This window comes from Cnephaeus nilssonii, assembly GCF_951640355.1.
Source record: "Cnephaeus nilssonii genome assembly, chromosome: 20".
Taxonomy (NCBI): Eukaryota; Metazoa; Chordata; class Mammalia; order Chiroptera; family Vespertilionidae; genus Cnephaeus; species Cnephaeus nilssonii.
Window position 1 is genome coordinate 5751878 of NC_137091.1, and position 22003 is coordinate 5773880.

At 57.8% G+C, this 22003-nt stretch overlaps 1 protein-coding gene across 2 annotated transcripts in view; it reads right to left on the bottom strand.

Annotated features, from left to right (window-relative positions):
- Positions 1–19402, bottom strand: part of NKD1 (NKD inhibitor of WNT signaling pathway 1) — a 67798-nt gene extending 48396 nt beyond the window's left edge. Inside the window, exons 1-3 of one of the 2 annotated variants that reach the window (XM_079799346.1) lie at positions 19349–19402; positions 5415–5447; positions 4622–4755 (exon numbers count right to left, since the gene is read on the bottom strand). Coding sequence is in view for 1 of the 2 variants with exons in the window: in XM_079799345.1 (XP_079655471.1) it covers positions 4622–4755; positions 5415–5447; positions 5578–5602 (192 nt within the window). In the remaining variant the exon portion in view is untranslated. Of the gene's footprint in view, positions 1–4621; positions 4756–5414; positions 5448–5577; positions 5785–19348 lie in introns of those variants that run through there. The other variant, XM_079799345.1, reaches the window with a different exon arrangement.
- Positions 19403–22003: the final 2601 nt, after the last annotated feature.

Genomic DNA, 22003 nt, shown 5'->3' on the forward strand with positions numbered 1-22003 from the left:
CTGAGGCCAAGAGGCTGAAATACGCACACGGCCTGTCGCAGGGAACAGGCCTCCTCTTAAAGGAGCAGGTTTCCAAAGGAGGAGGACACCCCTCCACGCCTAAGGCTCTCCAAGGGGGCGCGGGCCGCTGGAAACCAGAAGCTACCCCTGGCGCGGTGCCCAGCCCAGGCTGCCCGTCCCTCCTCCCGCCTCCCCGAGGGGGGGGGGGGGGAAGCTCCCGGGCGGGGCTGGACGCTGGCCTGGGTGCCACGGGCAGGGAGCCCCTCCGGGGAGCACTCCAAGATGCCAGCGAGCGGAGGCCCACATGCCTCCGCCAGCCTCAAAGCAAATCATCTCTTAATTCCAAAACACCAAATATTTAATTTATGCTTTACCTCAAATGTCAAGTCCACCTCCCGGCACATAGCTTTGAAACCACGTAAGGAGGCCTAACACTTTCCATATGCTGAAGACATGGGGCCTTTTAATTGTGCCAACTGGTATCATTCAAGGGTAATTCCCCGGGAATCCGGCGCTCGGGCAGCAGCTGGGCCGCCTCCAACCTCAGCGCCCAGCCCCACGGGGACCCGCGGGCCCCAACCCGGCCTGCGCCCTCCCCATCTCCCCCAAAGAGCCAAAGGCACTGGGTGTCCCCTCCTCACACCCCCACATGGCCTGGCAGCACCTCTGCTCGAGGCAGCCCCGCCTGCACCGGACCCAGCTCCCTTCACGGAAAAGAACAAAAGGGCCACGCGGGCGTGGGGAGGCGGCCGACTTCAATCCGTGTGCACACACGAGCACACGCGGCAGGCGCGTGCACACAGGCACACACGCCCTGCTACTCAGGGCTGCTCCAGCGATGCCTGTGTTGCTAAGCTTTCTGTTTTCACCCAGTCTAGCTTCCACACCCCAAAGGCGCAGCTGGCTCTTCCGCAGCTGCCTGTTGCTGCCTCCTGCTTCCAAGACCACCCCGTCACCCCTTTCTGCGCTTATTTTAATCCTCACCGCGGAGCACGCTGCTGGGGGCACATAACCGCTCGCTTTATTGCTCCTCTCCCGTAGGACTTGTGCATCTCCCGTTCCTCATTGTTTCTCTCCCCTGAGCTCACGTTCCCTTGGAGTTGACCTTGCACCCATGGAGAGGACGGAAGCCACAGCCTTAGCCTGTGTCCCTCCAAGTGAGTCTACAGTGTTAAGGGGTCGGGGGACTCTGCTCTCATAATCTGGGACCCCCCCGCCCCGCAATCTCCGTGTCTCAGTGACCCTCCCGGTTTGTCATCTGCCGGAAGCCGGCCAGGGATGATTTTCTTAGACCCGTGGTTGGCAAACTGCGGCTCGCGAGCCACATGCGGCTCTTTGGCCCCTTGAGTGTGGCTCTTCCACAAAATACCACGGCCTGGGCGAGTCTATTTTGAAGAAGTGGCGTTAGAAGAAGTTTAAGTTTAAAAAATTTGGCCCTCAATAGAAATTTCAATCATTGTGCTGTTGATATTTGGCTGTTACTAATGAGTTTGCCGACCACTGTCCTAGACCCATTTTGCAGATGAGCCCATCAAGGTGTACGAAGGTGACGTGGCTCGTCCAAGCTGACCAGCTCTTGTGGCAGAGCGTGGCCTCGTTTAGTTTGCATTCGGGAAGACGGGTGTGGGTTGGTGCCAATGGGGCCCCCCTCTGACACCCCAGGACCTTGCATGTGACTCGGACCTAAACTGAACGCTTACTAAGCCACTCAGACCCCATCAGGGAGGACGAGGGCAAGCAGGGGCCCCTCCTGCTTCTATGCACCCCAAAACCTGCCTCACCCCAAAGCACTCGCAGCTGGCAGGCTGCCACCTCTCCGGGAGGCAGCCAGTGCGGCGCCCTCCGGGCAGATGCTCGGCACAGGCTCCGCCACAGGTGGCTTCCCATGTCCTCGAAGGGGCTCCAGAAAGGGACAGAGCCCCCCAGCTGGCTGCTAACCCCACAGGCTATGGGCAGGATTGAGATAATGTGGGCCAAGTGCTTGACACGTACAGACACTTAATAAGCAGTAGTTATCATTGCGATAATGATCATAAGAGGAATTGATGAGCCACCACCGTGTCCCCAGCCACTTTGGTGAAAGGCCGTGAAGGGGCTGAGACGGAGGCCAACCCCAAGGCAGGCCTGGGGCGGGAGGGGCACCCCTGCCAGGCCTCGGAGCCGCAGACATTGGAGCCCACACCTGCCACGTCCTGATGACATCACGGGAGAACCGGCAGCCCCTCCCCCTGCCTCTGGGAGTCACCGAGAGAACTAGACTGCGGGCTGCCCACCCGTCCTGGTCCTGCTTGGGGTCTCCGAGTCTCCCAGACTTTGGGCATTCCGTTCCCACAGTCACCATTCTGACCCCTGGCACTTCATTCTTTATCTCGGAGTCACCTTTAGACTATCTCTTTCAGCTTCATCCGAAGCAAGAACATCCGTGACATCATGGGTTTGATGTCCTAGTTCTTTTTCTTTAGATAAAAGAAAACGGAACTATCAGGATTAAACATACTCCTCCAGGTACCACCTGAAATCACTGTGCAGGCCCCCACCTTGGGCGCACGTGACCTCTCCCCCCTCTGCAGGCTCAGCAGCTGGGCCTGGGCCGGTGCAAAGCCAGGTGTCCGGGTCCCAGTCCCAAGCACAACTTCAAGGAGCAAAGGTCCCCTCCCCTTAATATCTTGAGGGCAGGGCCCACCCTCCACCCTCCACCCTCCACCCTCCACCCTCCACCCAACATATGTCACGCTCATGGTTCTATGTCTCACATCTTCAAAAGTGCTTTGAACGAACAGTAATGACCCCTCAGTGTTTCTCTGAGATGGGGGGCGGGGGGTTGAGGAGGGAGCGGCGGCCGTCCATGCTGTCCTCAGCTGGGGAAAACCAGGCAACACAATTCCGTGACTTCACCAAAGCCACCGACTTAAGCTGGGGCCCCTCCCGCCCCCCTCACTTCCCCCATGGCAACTTTTACTGGCTCGCATTCCTTTTGCTGGGAACACCACTATTTAATTAAAAACGACAGACTTTTGTTTTCCTCTCCTTCCTTCCTCCTCCCTCCCATCCTCCAGGACTGGATGCCAAGGAGACCCACCAGAAACATGCGGGTAACATTTGTTACGGCTTTGAAGATAAAAGTCAGTTGAAGTAAGCCCTCGATGTATTTCAAGTTTCCCCTAAAGCATGGAGCAAGCTGCCTGGCAGTTTAGGGAAAGGAGGGAATGGGGCGGGGGGGGGGGGGGGGGGGGAGGGAAGGGGCGGGCCTGCAAAAACAAAAAAAAATGTCATTCTGCAGGATACTTTGTAAAAATAAACAGGCGGAAAAAACCCCAAACTTGATTAATGGAAAGCCACTCAGTTGGCCTCTGTCTTGGGCCACAAATGCGTTTGTTCGTGTGGCTCCATCGGATCGTTTTCATTGGGCTTTAAAACAAAGATGTAGATCATAAACTCGCGATGCTGGGGCGGGGGGGCGGGCAGGGAGGCTTGCAGGTCTGTTTTCAAAGGGCCCTAGCGACAGTGCCCCACCCGTCTCGCTTTGACCTGGACCAGGAGACAGCAGCTCCCGTTCCAACCCGCCTCGGGGTGCATGGAAATGTGGACGGGAAAGGCCCAGCTAAGTAAGTGGAGGCAGCGGAGGGCAGGTGGGGGCTTCTCCCAGAATCAGGGGTGATTCCAGCCGTGCCCAGGAGTCGGCTGTCTCCACAGGCTCACCTCCCACCCCTGGCCCCTGCCACGGAGCTGCACCCAGCCCAGGTCCCACCACTCACACACACACACACACACACACACACACACACATCTGAGAACTCCACGGGCCCCTCCCCAGCCCGCGGACAAGACCAAAGAACTAACCAGACCTGAGACTCAGCCTGTTCCCCTCGAAGTTAAAAAAAATTAAATGTCACATCAAAAAGTGGATTCACGCTTTGATCTGGGCTCGGCGGAGTTGCACGCAGACCATCTGAGAGCCCGTGCCGCGCTCGGAGCTCCGAGGGCCTCTGTGAACGCCAGTCCCCGGCCGGGCGCTGCGCCGGACTCACTCCCCGTCACTCTACCGCTGGCCAGGAACTATCCCACCGCAGGGACCTCAGGAGGGGGCCCCGGCGAGAGCCAAATGCGGCGCACTCTCTCTCCTCCTGGGCCCAGCTGGGGGGTCCACCGGCTCTCGGTGGCCCCCAAGCTCTGCTACTCAGATGGCAGCCTGACCTACTGGCTCCCGGGCAGACGGGACTGATGGATGCACAGACACACGGATCATATTTGGAAGCCAGCACCGTCCCCAACACCCCTCAATATCTGCTCTCGCCCCAGCCCCACCATTAAGCCCACCTGTGAATGCTGGCCACAGAGGTAGTCAGAGCAGCCCCCAAGTCCCCCAGCTCAGACCAGCGCCCGCCCCGTCGGCTGGACCTGCCCCACCTCCTCGCCTCGGACCTGCCCCAGCCACACAGAAGACCGTCACCCCGCCACCTGTAAAGTTCCTGCAGGCCTGGGGGTAGGGGGTCATGTTGGGGGGCAGGGGCAGCGAGAAGGGATTTTGGGCTTAGCTGTGCCAAGAGGGTGCTAAACGTTGGGGTGGGTGGGTATGGAGACCCATCTCTGAGGTAGAAAAAGGGGTGTGTGGGGATCGTACCCGGGTTCCTCTGCCGACAGTGCCCGCCGCCCGCAGCTGTCGGGGTCCGGAGCCGCCGCCCGGGCAGCGCTGCCTCCCGATCCACTCCTCAATGCCCTTCCGAGCCCAGGCAGCGCTCACCGTGAAGCTGTCACCTGGGCGGGAGGACACAAGCCCCTGAGTCCCGCCCCTGGGCCCAAAGTTACCCCGAGAGGCGAGGGCTGGGAGGGGGCTGAGAGCTGGGGCACAGCCCGAGAGACCCACACAGGCAATCAGGAGATGGGGGGTTCAGAGAAGCCCCGAGAGCAGGGACCCAGAGGGGAGCGTGAAGGGGGAGCAGTGCCCTCCCAAGGAGGAAGGGTCTGGGGAACAGAAGAGCAAGCCTCCCAGAGGACAGGACCGCTGAGACGGGGGAGGGTCTGAAGATGGGTGCATGAACATGGGGCAAGGGGGAGAGGTGAACTGAGGTCAGGGGAAGGGGTGCAGGGGGCGCAGGAGCCACCACCTGGGGAGAGGGGGCTGGGGGCCTGGAAGAGAGGGAACAGGATTTGGGAGGAAAGGGCTTGGAGGTCTGAAAAGAGGGCACAGCGAGCGTGGAGGGCGGGACCGCGAGAGGAGGGGTTGAGGCTCCGAAGAGGGAGCGCAGGACCGCGGGGAGGGGGTGGGGGGGGACAGAGAGGGGGCGCGAAGGCTGCTCCTGGAGCGGGTTTGCGGGACTGGTGGCCAGAGCTGGGGTGGGGGTGGCCCTGGTAATGAGATCCCGCGGGCTAGGCCATCCCATCCATTCCCCCGTCCGTGCCCCGCGCGCCCCTACCTTCCGGGCTCTCCCTGCGCTTGCACACGGCGGCTGCAGGCACATCGCGCGCGGCGGCGGCGGCGGCGGCGGGAGCCGGAAAGAAAGGAGAGGCAGAGAGTTAGCGGTCGCGGAGGCGAGGGCGGCGGGGGCCCGGGGGCCGGCGCGCGGCGGGGACACTGACCCGGCTTGGAGTGAAGTTTCCCCATGCTGGGGGCGCGGCGGGCGGGGGCGTCCCTAAGCCATGCGCCCGGCCCGCGGGCCCCGCGGCTCGCCGCCCCTCGCTTGGCTCTCCTCCTCCGGGAGCAGCTCCCGAGCCGAGCGGAGCCCGAGGCGGCGCCGGGACCAGCTCCTGCCGCCGTCGCCGCGGCCCGACTGACGCCCGGTCGCGCCGAGCCCCCAGCCCGCCGCCGCGGCCCGCGCCTCCCCGCGCGCCCATTGGCCAGGCGCGGCGCATCAAAGGCGAGGCGGGCCGCCGAGGGGGCGGGGGCGGGGCGTGGCCAGCGGCGGGGGCGTGGTCAGCGAATGGGGGCGGGGCGCGGCGAGACGCTGCGAGCCTGACACAGCGCCCCCTCCAGGCGGCAGTGTGCGTCCCCCAGGCGGGTGCCGGGGGCTGGGACCTGGGTCGGAGGCTCCGGCCAGCAGGCTCCTTGGGACCGACGCCCTCTGAGGTCCTGCGCTCTTGTCGCTCAGTCCAGTGCCTCCCTCCGCTCTGTGTTCCCTGGAAGCGGCTGGGCGAGACTCGGAGGCTCCAATTTGCAGGTGATGAAACCGAGATGGGGAGAGGGCCGCCGCTTGCCAGTCTTCCCACGACCGGCCTGCGCACGCTTCTTACTCGCCGCACGCCCGGGTCACCTCCAGGTTTGGATTGGAGAGTCCAGGCGAGGCTCCCACCGCGCCCACAGCCAGTGGTGCACCCAGCCCACTCCTGGCGGCGACAAGTGTCTGAGAGACGCGCGTTGCTAGCCAATCGCTCGGATCCCCCCGCCGGGAGGCCTGTGGGTGCCCGCCTGGGGTCAGGGCGCGCTGCCAGCTGCGCGGCCTGGAAGGGGGTAACCGCTGGGTCTTTGATCTTCCTTGGTTTCCGCTCCCTGCTGCAGTCCGCCAGACCCAAGGGCTTGTTTGTTTTGTCTGGGGAGGTCTCTGCCGAGGGGAGGGCGACATCAAGGGGTTCCACCCCACCTTTGTGGTTCTCGGAGAGAACGCCCGCTCTGCTGGGGACATGGGAGGCCTGTTGTTAGGCTCGTCCCGGTACAGGACAGCCCGGTGTGGGAAAAGAAAACCCTGTGCTGGGAGTGAGACCAACTCTGCCCTGGGACGGAGCTCTCCGGGAGAGCCTCAGTGTCCGCATCTGTGAAATGGGGACTCGGGTCTTCCCTTTTGCCCACTCCTGAGAGTGGCCCTGTCCAATGGAAAGATAGATGAGCCACAGGTGTAATTCTCAATGTTCTGGTTAGCCACTTTTTTTTAAAGGTAAAAGAGCCCGGCAGGTGTGGCTCAGTGGTTGAGCTTGGACCCGTGAACCAAGAGGTCACTGGTTCCATTCCCTGTCAGGGCCCAGCTGCAGGCTGGATCCCTGGTAAGAGGGGTGCAGGAGGCAGCCGATCCATGATGTCTCTCTCCCTCTCCCTCTCCCTCTCCTTCTCCCTTTTTCCCTCTAAAAATAAATTTAAAAAAATTTTTTAATGTGCAGGGCATGCATGGGGGGCGGTGGCCGATGGATGTGTCTCTCTCATTGATGTTTCTCTCTATTGCTCCACCTTCCTCTCTGTCTAAAATCAATAAAAACATATTTAAAAGAAATAAACCAGCCAGTGTTGCTCAGTGGTTGAGCCAGCAGGTCACGGTTCAATTCCCTGTCAGGGGGAATATTAAAAAGTTAAAAGACACAGAGGAAATTAATTTTAATACTATATTTCACTTAGTCTACTACATTCAAAATTTTGTAGTTTCAACATATAATGAGAGATTTCACATTCTTTGTTTTGTGCTACGTGTTTGAAATCGGTGTGTATTCTGCACTGAGACTACATCGCAACCCAGGCTAACCACATGGCAAGTACCAACGGCCGCACGGGGCTGGCGGCCACTGTCCCGACAGCTCGGTTCTGGAGCTCCCACGTGGCCCGAAAGGACTTGGGGAGCTGCACGGCCATCCGGAGTCATCAGTAACCTTCACCCAACATGGCCTAGTGCCCTCCTCCACACGTCCTTTTCGTACACACCCTTCTCTGGTGGAAACGAGGCCAATCTTATGAGCAGGCACATCGTTGTCCATTGTATACTGCAATTCTTTATCCAGTACCTACCACACGCCAGCCATTGTCTAAGTCGGCGATTTTCAACCGGTGTGCCGCAAGAATGTTTAAAACATCCACACCTGACTATTTAGTCAGGGGCACTGACCTCTTTTCCCTGAGATGGTCAAATTAAAGAATGACAACAGCCAGCATCACAATAGCCATCTGGTGTGAATGAATCAAAATGATACCTTTTTTTCTTCTTCTTTTTTTTTTTTTTTTTTGTCAATTGGCAAAAGATCGGGTTTTTGGCGTGTGCCGCAGGATTTTAGTGATTCGTTTATGTGTGCCATGAGATAAAAGGGTTGGAAATGGCTGGTCTGTCATGCATCGCCCTCACAGCGAACCACTCTCTGATGCAGGCTTGTATTGGCCTACAAAGGAGGGAACCTACGAGGTTCAGAGAGGTGAAGTCACTTGACCAAGGTCACACAGCAGCCAGCGACCTGGCCAGGAAAGAAACCCCAGCCCCTGGGCCCCACTGCCATGCTGTTCTCCTACATCAGGCCGCCTAGCACAGTCCGAACTCCACGTTCCGCCATCTAGAAGCAAATCCGGAGCCGGTGCCAGCGATGCAACAAGCACTGCGTTAGGCACTTACGATACATCAGCGAACAAAACAGACCATCCCCGCTCCCAGGCCACCCTCTGCTGGGAGGAAGGCAGACAGGAGACAGTCAAAGTCAAGTGTCCCATGATCTCACTCCTAAGCGGAATCTAAGTAACAAAGTAAACGGATGAACAGAGTGGATCCAGAGACCCAGAAGCATGGACCAGAGTGCAGAATCTCGGAGGGAAGGCGCGGAGGGTGGGTGGGTGGGAAGTAATCAACCAAGAACCTTGTGTGCATCTATGCATGGCCCACGGCACAGACAGTGGGGCCGTGAGGGCCTGAGGCGGGGGGCGGGCTGGAGGGGGCTCCTGGGGGGGACAGGGGGGCATATGTAATACTTCCAACAATAAATTATTTTTTAAAAGAGAAAGAAACAGTCAATGTGATGCACAGGCAATTGGGGTGGTACATTAGAAGGCAACACCAGCTCTAGCCACAGTTCTCAACCACGGGCCATCTGCACACACACACACACACACACGCACACGCACACACACACACACACGTGCATGGGGACAGTGGGCGATGTCTGAAGGCATCTGGCAAGAAGCCAAGGTTGCTGCTAAGCACCCCACAGTGCACAAGACGGCACCCCGAAAGGAGGGAGCATCCAGCCCCAAGTGTCCGCAGTGCCCACGTGAGCAGCCCTGGGCTCTAGCGAGAGGCCAGAGCCAGAGCAGGATGGCAGGTGCGGGTGGCAGGGAGGTGGGGGCGAGTGTCTGGATCAGACCCCCCTTCGGTGGGAACGGCATCCTGCGGGGGGTTGCTGTTTGTCTCTCTCACCCCCACCCCACCCGCCACCCCCTGCCGGTGCCGGGGTGCGTGGAAATGAAAGCCACGCTCTGCGTGTTCTTTCTCACGGTGCTCAGCGCCGGCTCCTTCCTTAAACCGGCCGCGGCTTTCTTCTTTCATGAGAAAAAAGGAGCCCCCTGCCCCTGGGGAGTCTCTTTCTGCAGTTCAAAAAGAGATAAAAGCAACAACTAAAACTCCGCAGTTACCAGTCTGAGTCTTGGGGGAAGTAAATCCCCAATGTCCAGCCCAGACACAAAGGCCCGCCCCCCCACCTTCAGCCCGGCCCTCCCCAGCCCGGCACGCGCCCGGGGCCTGGCTGTCTTGGAATCAGGACACCCCCACCTGGCCCTGGGCAGGAACCCAGCGCAATGGGCCTCATGCTGAAACCTTAGCCCGGTTAGGGCTCTGAGCAGGGGCTCCCCAGGGGCCACCAGCCCACCACCCACCTGGGGTGGCTATGTGGTCCCGGCCGGCTTCCCGAGCCAGGACTCGCTGTCTTTTTATGTTTTAATAATTTATCTGGCCCACTTCTTGGGCTGTATACTTACAGTGACACATCTTTTTCTTTGAAGATTTCCCATCCTTGGGGGAGGAGAATGGGGAAGGAAGGCAAGGGAGCGATAAGAGAGACAGATTACAGCAGAAACGGTTCCACGGGGCTTGAGATTTGGCAAGGCTGGTTTAGGTGAAGTCTGTCAGACACGGAGCTGGAGGCTGAGGGGGGGGGGCGGGACGGGACAGCACCCCCACGCTTGTCCCCAGGTTAAACTGTCTGATCTGGCCCCCTTCAAACCCACTTCCTATAGGAAGCCCTCCTTGACCTTCTAACCTAGGAGCTCTGACCACTGAATAGACTAGGTCCCTTCTCCTCTTTCTCCACTTGGTGCTCCTCTGGGGTCTTGCCTGACCTGCAGCTCTAGATGCAGTACCCAGCCCTGCCCATAGGAGGTGCTCTACGTAGAACAAGAGGATCCCACCCAGCCCTACCTCCGACCTGAGTGTGTAGTGGTCAACAAGAGAGTGGGACAGCCGCTAAGAATATGATCTGGGGGCCTGGCTGGTATGGCTCAGCGGTTGAGCATCGACCCAGGAACCAAGAGGTCACTGGTTCGATTCCCAGTCAGAGTAAGGGCGCATGCCCGGGTTGCGGGCTCGATCCCCAGTAGGGGTGGATGCAGGAGGCAGCCATGATGTTCCTCTCATCGATGTTTCTATCTCTCCCTTCCTCTCTCTCTAAAAATCAATAAAATCGTATTTTTTTTAAAAAAGAAGAAGAAGACTATGGCCTGGAGAATACTAAAGAAAAATGTACTGTCCAAGCATGCTGGTCCCTTCCGGCCCCTGGAGCGCTTCTCTCCACAGCCCCCGGCGACGGTAGGCACGGCTCGCTGGCCTGGTTTGGGTGAGGAGCTGGTGAACCTGCCCTGCACGTGAAGGGCACATGGATTTTGGAGATGGCGACCAGGGAAGGGAAATAGAGTGTGAGAAGCGAGAAAGAAAAATGGGAAACCAAACACCTCCTACGCAGGAGGGCTCTGTGGGTCGGGGACTTCTTAAAGCCACAGCTCAAGGTGTGAGGAAGAGCAGCCACTGCGGAGATGCTGGCAGTGCATGTGCCTGCCTCACCTGCCTTCCCTGAGAGCTCACCTCCTCTCCTCCTCCTCCTCTCCCTCCTCCACCTCCCCCACCCCACCTCACCTCCTCTTCTCCTCCCCCTCTCCCTCCTTCACCTCCCCAACCCCACCTCACCTCCTCTTCTCCTCCTCCTCCCCCTCCTCCACCTCCCCCACCCCACTCACCTCCTCTTCTCCTCCTCTCCCTCCTTCACCTCCCCCACCCCACCTCACCTCCTCTTCTCCTCCTCCTCCTCTCCCTCCTTCACCTCCCCCACCCACCTCACCTCCTCTTCTCCTCCTCCTCCCCCTCCTTCACCTCCCCCACCCCACCTCACCTCCTCTTCTCCTCCTCCTCTCCCTCCTTCACCTCCCCCACCCCACCTCACCTCCTCTTCTCCTCCTCTCCCTCCTTCACCTCCCCCACCCACCTCACCTCCTCTTCTCCTCCTCCTCCTCTCCCTCCTTCACCTCCCCCACCCACCTCACCTTCCTCTTCTCCTCCTCCTCTCCCTCCTCCACCTCCCCCACCCCACTCACAGAGCACAGCCTCGGGGTGGCCTGGCTACCTTGCTGGGACCACAGAACCCCTTCACTCCTAGGCCACAGCTGATTGGATGTCTGACCCAGAAGCCTGACCAATCGGCATCTCTCCGCAGAATTGGAATAGAGAGGCCCAGAGCCTGGGTCCCATCCTGGGGGTCAGGGCAGCTGAAGGGCTCCGCGTCCCAGCACTGGAGCAGCCGACGGAGTCCATGTGGGCTGACAAACCAGCAGAGCAGAAGTAGCAGCGGAGAGCAGGAGAGCATGAAAACCAGGGAGAGAGCGACAATCCCCCTGTCACAGCCAATTCCAGGTCCAAGCCTTGTTAGGTCTGCCTGATGATCTGACCCTGGGTTCCTGGGAGAGCCTTGGCCCCCTTTCTTGCCTGGGGTCAAAGAGCCTAGGTTAGGGCTGCTTGGGATTTAGGGTGGCTCCCCTGCTGAAGGTGGTCTGGGTAGGACCTGAGAGACCACACTCGGAGGCTCTAGAAAGTCCCACCTTCTCTGCAGCGACTAGGGTGATAGAACGAGCCTCTTCATTGGGTAAGTTACGGTACCGGGGAGGAGGGACAGAGTCAGGGAGGAGAGGCCCAAGAAATAGAGGTGTTTCTCTTTCAGTAATGAAGTCATTCAGCAAAGATTGGTTGAGGGCCTAACTTATATCCAGCTCTAATGTTATCTTTGTCTCTTAGACAAAAGTAAATCCGTGAGATGTAGGGTGTGTCCATGGGGGGGAAAATCAAGTGGGAAAGAGGGAGAAGAAATGCCAGGGGAGGGGTTGCCATTTTAGGTCTGAGGGTCAGCACGAAGGCTTGCAAATGAGGAAGACGCCGGGGGAACGCGGGTCCAGGCAGAGAGAACCGCATGTGCAAAGGCCCTGGGGTGGGCACGTGGGTGACTATCTGGGGAACAAGGAGGCCAGTGTCTCAGAAGCAGAGGGAGGGAGAGGGGCTTTCAAGGAGGGGGAGGGGGTGAGGTTGGAAGGCGGCAAGGCTCAGTCGTGAGAACCTCAAAGACCTCACTCGGCTCGGGCTGCAGCTCTCACAGAGGGAGGCGATTGGGCCGCCGTGTTGCGAGCTGAGTGTGAATCAGAGGGTGGTGGCCGGAGACCAGGCAGAAGGAAAGAGACGGGCGGAGAGGTGGCTGTGACAGTGGTTCAGACCTGGGTGACAGCCTGGAGGAGGTGAGAAGGCCGATGCCAGATGTATTTGGAACTTAGAGCGAATACACTGGAAGATGGAGTGGGAGAGAAAGAGGGCGCTAAGGAAGATGCTCGGGTTGTTGGCCTGAGCCACTGGAAGGAGGGAGCGGCATTCACAGAGCCGGGGTTACCTGCGGTGGGGCTGGTCTGCAGGGCCGGCTAGCGCCTCCGGTTTGCACGCGTTAGAGAGGCCTGTTGAATGTCGGAGCAGTGATATCAGTGGGCGGGGGGATCTATGAGCCTAGAGTTCAGGAGTGAGTGTGGCTGCAGAGCGGTGCCTGGGACTCCCAGCACATAGAGGGCACTTAAAGGCTGACACTGGGTGAGACCCCTAGGGAGTGAGTGTGGACAGAGGGCCAAGGACAGAGGCGTGGGGGTCAGCAAGCATCTGCCCATCTGTTCCAAGCCCACAATGACCTCTTGACCTCCATTCAGTCCTCAGGGGTTCCCTCTTAGAGAACCCCCTTCTCAGTAAATCCTTCTCATACCTGCTCACTGCCCACCACCCCCCGCCCCCCCCCCCGCCCCCCGCCCCCAGCAGGCAGGATTCCTGGCTCAGCAGCTAAACTCTCAAAGCGCTTCTTTGTTCAAAGCAGCCCTGGAGATAAACGAGACAATGCGTGTGAGATGCTTAGGGTGTCCAGTGCAGCGCAGGCCCCGGGGGTGCCGCGGGCCCCAGGTGGGCTGGGCACAGCAGAGCACCCTGCCCGCCCTGCCCCCGAGTTGGTCATGCTGGTACCCACCTCACACCACTCGGGGCCTGGCACACAGTGGGGACTTGAGAAATGTTAGCTGCAGGCAGGAATGTCTGAGCAAACGGGCCACCTGACCAGAAGTGATGCCGTCCCCCACGACGCTGGTGGCCTCCTCAAGCCCATGCCACTTTGGTTTCCTCTGCCTCTGTGCCCAAGGGCAGGTCCCTGCCACCCTAGGGCTCCACACGGCTTTCGCCCGTATCACACGCACCCAGGGCAGACGGAGGCCGCTGCGGGGAGCCCAGCCGCTGTTGTCCCTTCCGCTGACGCCACACACAGGGCCGTGTTTCCTGAGAATCCCGACTGGCCACTTCCTGCGGCGAGCTGGGCGCATCCCCCACCTGGCGCCGCTTTGAACACCATCGTCTGCAGGCTTCTCTGGGTGACAAGTATCTTTGCCCTGCGCCCCCTTCCCAGCCCCTCCTCTCCGCCTGGGTCCTACCTCCTCGCAGGCTTCCGTCCGCACAAAGGAACCATTGAGAGGCGGCCCTGGGGCGCTGCCTTTGATCTGGGGTTCCAATAACGTGTGTATGTTTGCGCCCCCAAACAATGCCCAGCCTGGCTGGCTGGCGGGAGGCAGGGGAGGAAGAGAAAGTGGGCAGGAGGGTGCCCTGGAGGCCCGGCCCTGAGCGCTGGCACACCGGCGGACACACTAGGAGAGCACCTTGGCAGGTTTCCTCCGGTGAGAACATACCGCTCACACACCAAAGCCCTGGCCTGGCCCTGATTTGCCAAACTGAGACCTGAACGGTCACCAGGACTGCCCACAGGCTCCGTAGAACCAGGAGCCACCACCTTGCCGGGGGAGGAGCAGGAAAGACAGAGGGGGGCTCGGGCCAGATAGATCTGGGGGCACATACCCAGCCAAAAGGGACAGTGGCAGCTCAGTGACCCCCTGAGGGCTCGGAGCTGCTGAATCTTTTGATTTTTCAAGAGTAGCTGGAAATACAGGTTTCCAGGTGAAATCGCCAAATTTTAATATTGGCAACCAGTTTTAAAAAAATTAAGTCATGGTTTAAGCCAAATAAAATGTGCGTCCCTGCTGGAACCCAGCCTGTGGTCACCAGTTCCGCCCTCTGCTTGGTAAACGCATCCCCAGTAAAATGTACGCCGGAGGCAGGGAAAGGGTGGGAGGGCAGCCATCAGACTGGGCGCCCGCCCAAAGGGAAAAAGACCACCCTGGCTGGTGTGCTTAATGGTTAGAGCATCAGCCTGGGCATTGAGGGTCAAGGCTTCAATTCCTGGTCAAGGGCACGTACCTGGGTTGTGGGTTCACTCCCCGTCCCTGGTTGGGATGTGAGCAGGAAGCAATCGATTGATGTATCTCTCTCACATTGATGTCTCTCTCTCTCTCTCTCTCTCTCTCTCTCTCCTCCCCCCCCCCTTCTCTTCTACTCTCTGAACAAGCAATGGAAAAAATATTCTCGTGTGAGACTCAACAAAAACAGTGATGGAACAGCCACACGGCCAGGCACCCGCTTTTCCAGGCTCCCTTGCAGCTATGAGTGGCCATATGTGGACGTGAGGTGAGCAGGCACGTGTGCTAGCCCTTCACCTCGTCCTTCCTCCTTTGCATGCATGGGTTGAGCATAGACATGGTGCAGAGGTCCAGGTTCAACTGTGGGGACGGGCAGAGAACGAGATGGCAGTCGCTTGGGCCCTGAGCCACTTCATGGGGTCCCATTGCACCCCACTCCCAAGCTACCTCTTAACTTGGAGTCTTACACAAGAGGAAAAACTTCTACGTCGTTAAGTTGCTATGTTGAGAGGAACGCTTCTTACAGCAGTCTACCCTGTGCCCTCACTATCCCTCCTCCCCCAGCTCGTGCTAGATTCTCAGACCTTGCCAGCCAGGGCCCAGCAGCTAATCCCATCGAGAAGAGGGGAGGAAGGGGAGAGAGGGGGAGGGGAGGGGAGGACAGCGGTGATCGGACGCTCACTCTGTCCCAGACATTCATCGCCATTATTCTGAAAGCTTGAATGTTATCATCGGCAATAAATAGCCTCCATTATTCTCCTCGCGGTGCCAGGCACTTCAGGCCTTTTCAAGAAAATGCCTGTCAAGTCCGAAAAACCATCATTTCTCTCCAAGTAAAAATGTATTCAGCTCGCGAGTCAGACAATGGCGCAGGCCCTGTTCCTGAGATAACTATTGTATCTCGGCATGCTGGAGAAATGCAGGATGCATTGGTCACACACAATATTAAGACAGTGCTATGCAAGGACGGAGAAATTAGCAAATCAATCCATGTTCCTGCTTTCAGGACATTCTTTTTTTTTTTTAATCCTCACCTGAGGATATTTTTTCCATTGATTTTATTTTTTTTTTTTAGAGAGAGAGTGGAGGGGAGGGAAGAAGGAGAGAGAGAGAGAGAGAGAGAGAGAGAGAGAAACATTGATGTGAGAGAGACACATCAATTGGTTGCCTCCCATTCGCACTCTGACCAGGGCTGGGGATCAAGCCTGCAACCAAGGAATGGGCCCTTGACTGGGATCGAACCCATGACCTTTTGGTCCATAGGCCGACATTCTAACCACTGAGCAAGACTGGCCAGGGCCATGACATTCTTAAGCGATGTCATCTCTTTTTCTGGTTTTCGTCCTGCACGTGCATGATAGCCTCACCCATATGTTCCAGCTCCTGCACCCCCAGATCCTGCACCCCCAGCTCCTGCACTCCCGGCTCCTACATCCCAGGCTCCTGCACCCCCAGCTCCTGCACCCCCGGCTCCTGCACCGTCAGGGCAAATGTCCACACAGCAAAATGGGCACAGGACGTCTCCGTGTCATTAGGAAGCTAGCTCTGACTTGCCGACCCCCCGAAAGGGTCAGGGGGACCCAGGCCTTCTCGGACCACACTAAGTTCCTCTTCAGCATTTCCTTCCATAAGCATACGAACATGCACACACATATACATGCACACGCACACGCACACGCACGCACGGCATCTAGCATTTGAATTCTCTAAAGGCATTTGAATATCAAAAAGAAGAAGGACGTCATGGCAGAGGAAAGGCGGCCCGTTGAACCCAGGGCACTGAGGCTCGCGAACAACTCGCCGCATTGTCTCTCCGCCCTGTCTCGCCGAGGCCGGGGGGCGCTGTTGGCAGGGCGGTGGTGCCTGGAAGCCGCCTGCAGCCTGACAGCCCTTCCCGCACAGATGGCAGAAGTCACACCCCAAAGGCCGCGCGCAGGGCACACAGCTCTTTGCTCGAATTGCCTGGCGCTGAGTGGCAGGAGGACCCTGGGCAAGCTCTCACCCCGCCCCCACCTGCCCAGGAGAGCTGGGGCAGAACAGCCCACCGCAAGCCCCCCCCCCCCCAGGTGTGCATGGACTCGGCTTCTGTCTGAAGGGGGTGGGCCTCTCGCTCCCCTAGTAGGGCCCCAGAGAAGTGTGTTTGTTTAAAAATATATTTTTGTTGATTTCAGAGATAAAAGGAGAGAGAAAAAATCAATGATGAGCGAGAATCATGGACCAGCTGCCTCCTGCACACCCCACACTGGGGATGGAGCCCGCAACCCGGGCATGTGTCCTGACCGGGAATCGAACCGTGACCTCCTGGTTCATAGTTTGACACTCAACCACTGAGCCACGCCAGCCGGGCGAGAAGTGGTTTTTTCATTACCTAGCCACCTCTGCTTGGCCCCTGCCCAACTCCTTTGCCCCCTACCCCCAATTCAGCATCCCCTGCCTGGGGTCATCCTGTAGGAGCCACACATACCCACATACCCACTCAGGTGCACAGCACGCACATATCTGCCACACGCACACATACTCGCCCTCCCATCACATGCCCTGCGTGCGGACTCTTCAGCATGCTCACAGCCCTCCTCTCACTCTGCCCCGGGGACGCACAGGAAGCCAGGGCCCAAGGGCGGGGCAGCCACTTCAGACCAGTCCCTTCTCCTCTCCGGCCTCAGCTGCCCAGCTGTAGGGGGTGGGGGGCTGGAGAAGGTGCCCGTCTCTAGAGACCCCGCCAGTCCAGCATCCTGGGCATCTGTGACAAAGGAAGAACGTTTTGAGGGCCACCCCAGCAGCCACTGCGGGGTGGGCAGAGAGTGGGCGCTGGGAGGCAGGAGGGGCCGGGGCGTCCACACTGAAGTGCAGGCAGCTGGGACCCCCCCAGGATTGGAGGGGAGGGTGAAGGGGGAGTTTGGAGGCAGTGGATGCGACAGGTGTGTTGGGTGCAATGAGGGGTGCTTATCGGCGAGGATGGGGTCACGAGTCTAGTCAGTTCACCCCGGGAGAGTGCTACGGTGGACCACAGAGCGACGGGTGGCTTTCTGTGTACACATCCCTCCTCCCCTTCAAGGACGTGGCTTCCGGGGCAGGAGGTGATGGTGAACTTACGGGTCAACTGGACTCGGCCATGGGGGTGCCAGATGCTTGCTCATGCATCATGTTGGGTGTGATGTAGGGGGGGGGGGCTCGGGATGAGAGTGCCATTTGAACCTGTCCCCTGGGTGAAGCAGAGACCTCCCTAGGCTGGGGGGCGAGCCCGCTGAAATCCGCCGACAAAGGAGCTGTCAGCACACAGCACGCCGGGATGGCAGGGGCCCTCTGCACGGTGCTCCGGGTCCCCGTTGGGCTGACACACAGCAACGTGGGTGGCCTGTTAGTGGATAGAGGTAGGGCTTCACGAACCTAACTCAGAAGTTGGATGGATTTCAAACATCTACGACCCGTGAGAAGAAAAAAAACCACAGGTGTCTCTACAGCCGCCTCCAGGGTGGCCTCCTGGATTTCCCTGTCGGGGCACTGGCTCGACCTCCCAGGCTCAGGGATCTCCTCTGTTCCAAGAGCTAAATCAGAGTCGCCTCTCCAGAACCCCGTTTCTGGGACCCTCCCCCTCTACCACCACCCGAGGATGGGAGACTGCCGCCTCCTCAGAGTCACCCTGTCTTCTTACAGTCGCTCCTCCTGTCACTGGGGAGACAGCAACAAGACTTAGACCCCCATTACATCCACTTGCTGGTAACTCAGAAGCAAGGGATGTCAAGTCATACAAATTAGCTGGCGCTAACGGTTAGAGAAAAAGAGAAGAGAAGCTAAAGGAATTCCACACCAAGGAAAGGACTGCCCTCTATTCACACGGTACAGACAAACCCAGATGGAACTCAGTTTCCCTGGGAGCGGGACTCCCATCAGGGAGAGAGGGGTGGGAATTTCTCTTGTGCCCTCTACACGGAGCCCGAAGAGCCAGCTGGGTGACTTTGGTCCCCATTTCCCCAGGAAGTGTCTGCTCAGGGGTCCCTGCCCGCGAGGAAGCGACAAAGATGGTCTGGGACAGAACACACCTGGGCTTTCTCAGGTGAATGGAATCACCAATTAAAGGGGGGCGGGGGGGGGGGGAAGCCCTGGTGGGCATGGCTCAGTGGTTGAGCTTTGACCTATGAACCAGGAGGTCACAGTTCGATTCCTGGTCAGGGCACATGCCCGGGTTGGCGGGCCCGATTCCCAGAAGGGTGCGTGCAGGAGGCAGCTCATCCATGATTCTCTCTCATCGTTGATGTTTCTCTCTCTCTCTCCCTTCTTCTCTGAATCAATAAAAATATTTTTAATGGATTTATGGAAGGAGTCGCACCCTAAGCCGTCGTGGCACCGTGGGTGAGGTGCACGTTCCGAGCAGCGGTGCGCGGCAGCCCCGGTGATCGACATAAAGCGGTTGGCACATTGGAGGTGCCACGCTGTGCCTCCTCCCGCGGAAACTGACACGTCACCCATAGACTTAGGCTCAGCGTCTCCCCGGCCCCTCCCTCCACGCTGAGTGCGTGTGGGCGCTGAGAGAGACCTGCCATCCTGTGCCCTGCTGTGAAGGGGGACCAAACGCGGGGGCCAGGCTCCAGAGAGCCAGCACCCCGGCAGGGACAGTAGGGCGACTTCCCCGCGGGAGGGCCCTGGGGAAGGTCCTGGCTCATCTGCCTCCAATGAGGGCTGTGGTCACTCCTGGAGGAAGGGGCGCCGTCTGCTAAGGTGAGCAGGGGCCTGCTTCAGGAAACGGGGTCACGCTGTCTCTTCCGGGCGCCCAGGCTGAGGGCGCCGGCCCCTCGGCCCCTCTTCCCATACCAGTCGGTGAATCCACTTCCCAAGGGACAGTTCCGGAGCCGAGGGACCCGTTTTTCTATCACCCTTCCTTACCGGTTACCGCCACTTAGCGCTTTCATTTTATGACAAACGTTCTTCGGCCCAGTCCTGGGCTGGTCTCCTGATGGGAGCTGCCGCCCCCACCCCCGCCCAGATCAAAGCGGCCTGTTTGTTTGTGGAGGACGAGGATGAGCCGTCTTGCTGGCCTTTGAACATGAAGGCCCCTTTGTCTTCCCGCTGAAGTCATCCCTGGCACCAGGCGGGAGGCAGCTGGGAGGGGGAGGGCTCTGCAGCTCGGAGGAGGCTGGACCCGAGCTGGACCCGAGCCAGAGTGGGGGGCGGGGAGCGGCTTTCAGAGGAAGACCCCAAACCTCCCCGCCAGCCCCAGAAGAGGGGTCTCAAATGGGCGGCCCCTCGGGAGGTCTTATTTGACCCCTGTGATGATTTTTTACTTAAGTACTAATGCAAATATTAAAAGATTTCAAAATATATCAGGTCTTGCCCTAGCTGGTTTGGCTCAGTGAATAGAGCATCGGCCTTTGGACTGAGGGGTCCCAGGTTTGATGCTGGTCAAGGGCACATGCCCAGGTTGCAGGCTCAATCCCCAGTGTGGGGCATGCAGGAGGCAGCCGGTCAATAATTCTCTCTCATCATTGATGTTTCTATCTCTCCCTTCCTCTCTGAAATCAATAATATATATAATATATATATACCGTATTTTCCAGTGTATAAGACGACTGGGCGTATAAGACGACCCCCAACTTTTGAGAAGATTTTCCTGGGTTAAAAAGTCGTCTTATACGCCGGAAAACACGGCTTCTAATGTATATATTAGAAGCCCAGCATGCAAAACTGGGTGGCCCCGCCCACCCACGCTGGTCTTTGGTTGTTACGGCATTATGGCCACAGGCCTTTTATAATGTGTGTGTGTGTTTATATATATATAATCAGCTCTTAAATATTTCTTAAAGAAGTAGAATATTTTATTCCTAGCTTCTTTAAATATCTGGCAATCCTGGGCCTCAATGGAGGGAGTGAAGTAACCAGTTTTCTGAACTTGTTTTTCATGATCTTCAGGGCATTTGAGTTTTCAGCTCTATTCAGTACCTTTGTTTCTTTTTAACAGATCCTGTAAACGACTGTTTTTCTTGGACATTCCAGATTTTACATCCCTGGGCCCACCAGAACCTCACCTCTGCATTGGAAGAGGTGGTGGTTAGTGGGGAAACGACTGTACCCATTTTACAGATGGGAAAACTGAGGCCCCGTGGCATTCTAATAACCAGCCCAAGGTCACAGAGAGGTTAATGGTAGACTCAAGACATAAGACTTAGAAGACAAAGGGAACTAACATGGATCTACCTCTTTCATTTTAATATTATGGTCCATGTGGCTATTTGTTAAAAATAAATAAATAAAAAGCGGAGTGAGAGGCCTTCCCATAGCCTAGGGACACCTGATGCTAATGCTGGGGGCCTATTAGGTGCGGGTGGCTGCGTCGGCATTACATACCCTTCACAACAAGCCTTTCAGGTGAGTTCTAGCTTCTCCCTTTCCGGGCAGAGAAAACGGAGGCTTAGGGGCTCAAGGACTCGCCCAAGGTTACACAGTGAGGCAGAGAGTTAGACCCAGGTCGGCCTGGCTCCAAACTTGGGCAAGTGGTTCCATGACGCTTGCTGGGTGGTTACTTCTCAGAGCCCCAGGGGTGCCTGCACAACGTGGGGTCCCCTGCTCAGAGCACACTCTCCTCCCAGGGCTGGACCTCCCGCCCCACACACCTCTCAGCCTCATCTATCCCCGCCCCCCACACCTCCCCGTGAAACAGCTGATTGGACCAGATAGACACCTGACCCAAGCTGGGCCAATCAGATCCTTCTCCTGGCAGTGGGGTTGGGGTCCAGTCTGTAAAGCTGGGCAGGGACAAAGGACAGGGCTAGCGTGTATGGCCGTGTGGGCTGTGCACTGCACAACTCCAGGGGGCGCCATCCGCATAAATGAGCCCATGAATGGCACCACAGGGCCAGCCAGGAGAGGAACATCAAGGAACGGAGGGGCTTAAGGGGGGTCTATTTGAATAAGTGGGTTTGGTAAGGAACCATGGGGAAGATGGCGGGAAAAATAGTGCAAAATCTAAATTCAGCCCTAGGGGGCGCTGTCAGTGTGGAGAGCACACATCACAGGTGGAACAAGGAAGAATGCATTCTTCAGAGGGTCTCCAGCTCAAATGCCTACGAGGCTGGCCCCTAGGAGGCCGGAGGCGGGAGGACGCGGTCACTGCTGCCGCATGGGATGCTGGGCTCAACCCTGCCAGACCTTCAATAAAAAGTTTTAACCCAGAAATCCAACTTTTTTACTTGAAATCTCTTTAAATATTATGAACAGATTCTGACTTAAACACACACACACACACACACAAAGAAACACTTTGTATTGTATCCAGAATATATAAATTACTTCCAAAGCCTAATCAAAAACAAACTAAACAAAAGATTTGAACCCGTCATTAAAGAAGATATACAGATGGCAAATAACCACGTGAAAAGATGTTTAACATCATTAGTCGTTAGGGAAATGCAAATTAAAACCACAGGAAGATGACGCTCTGCTCCTAGGAGAATGGCTAAATTTTTTGAAATGTGGCAATACCAAGTGCTGGCAAACACAGGGAGTGCCTGGAACTCTCTGACATTGCTGGGGGTCCCAGGAAGC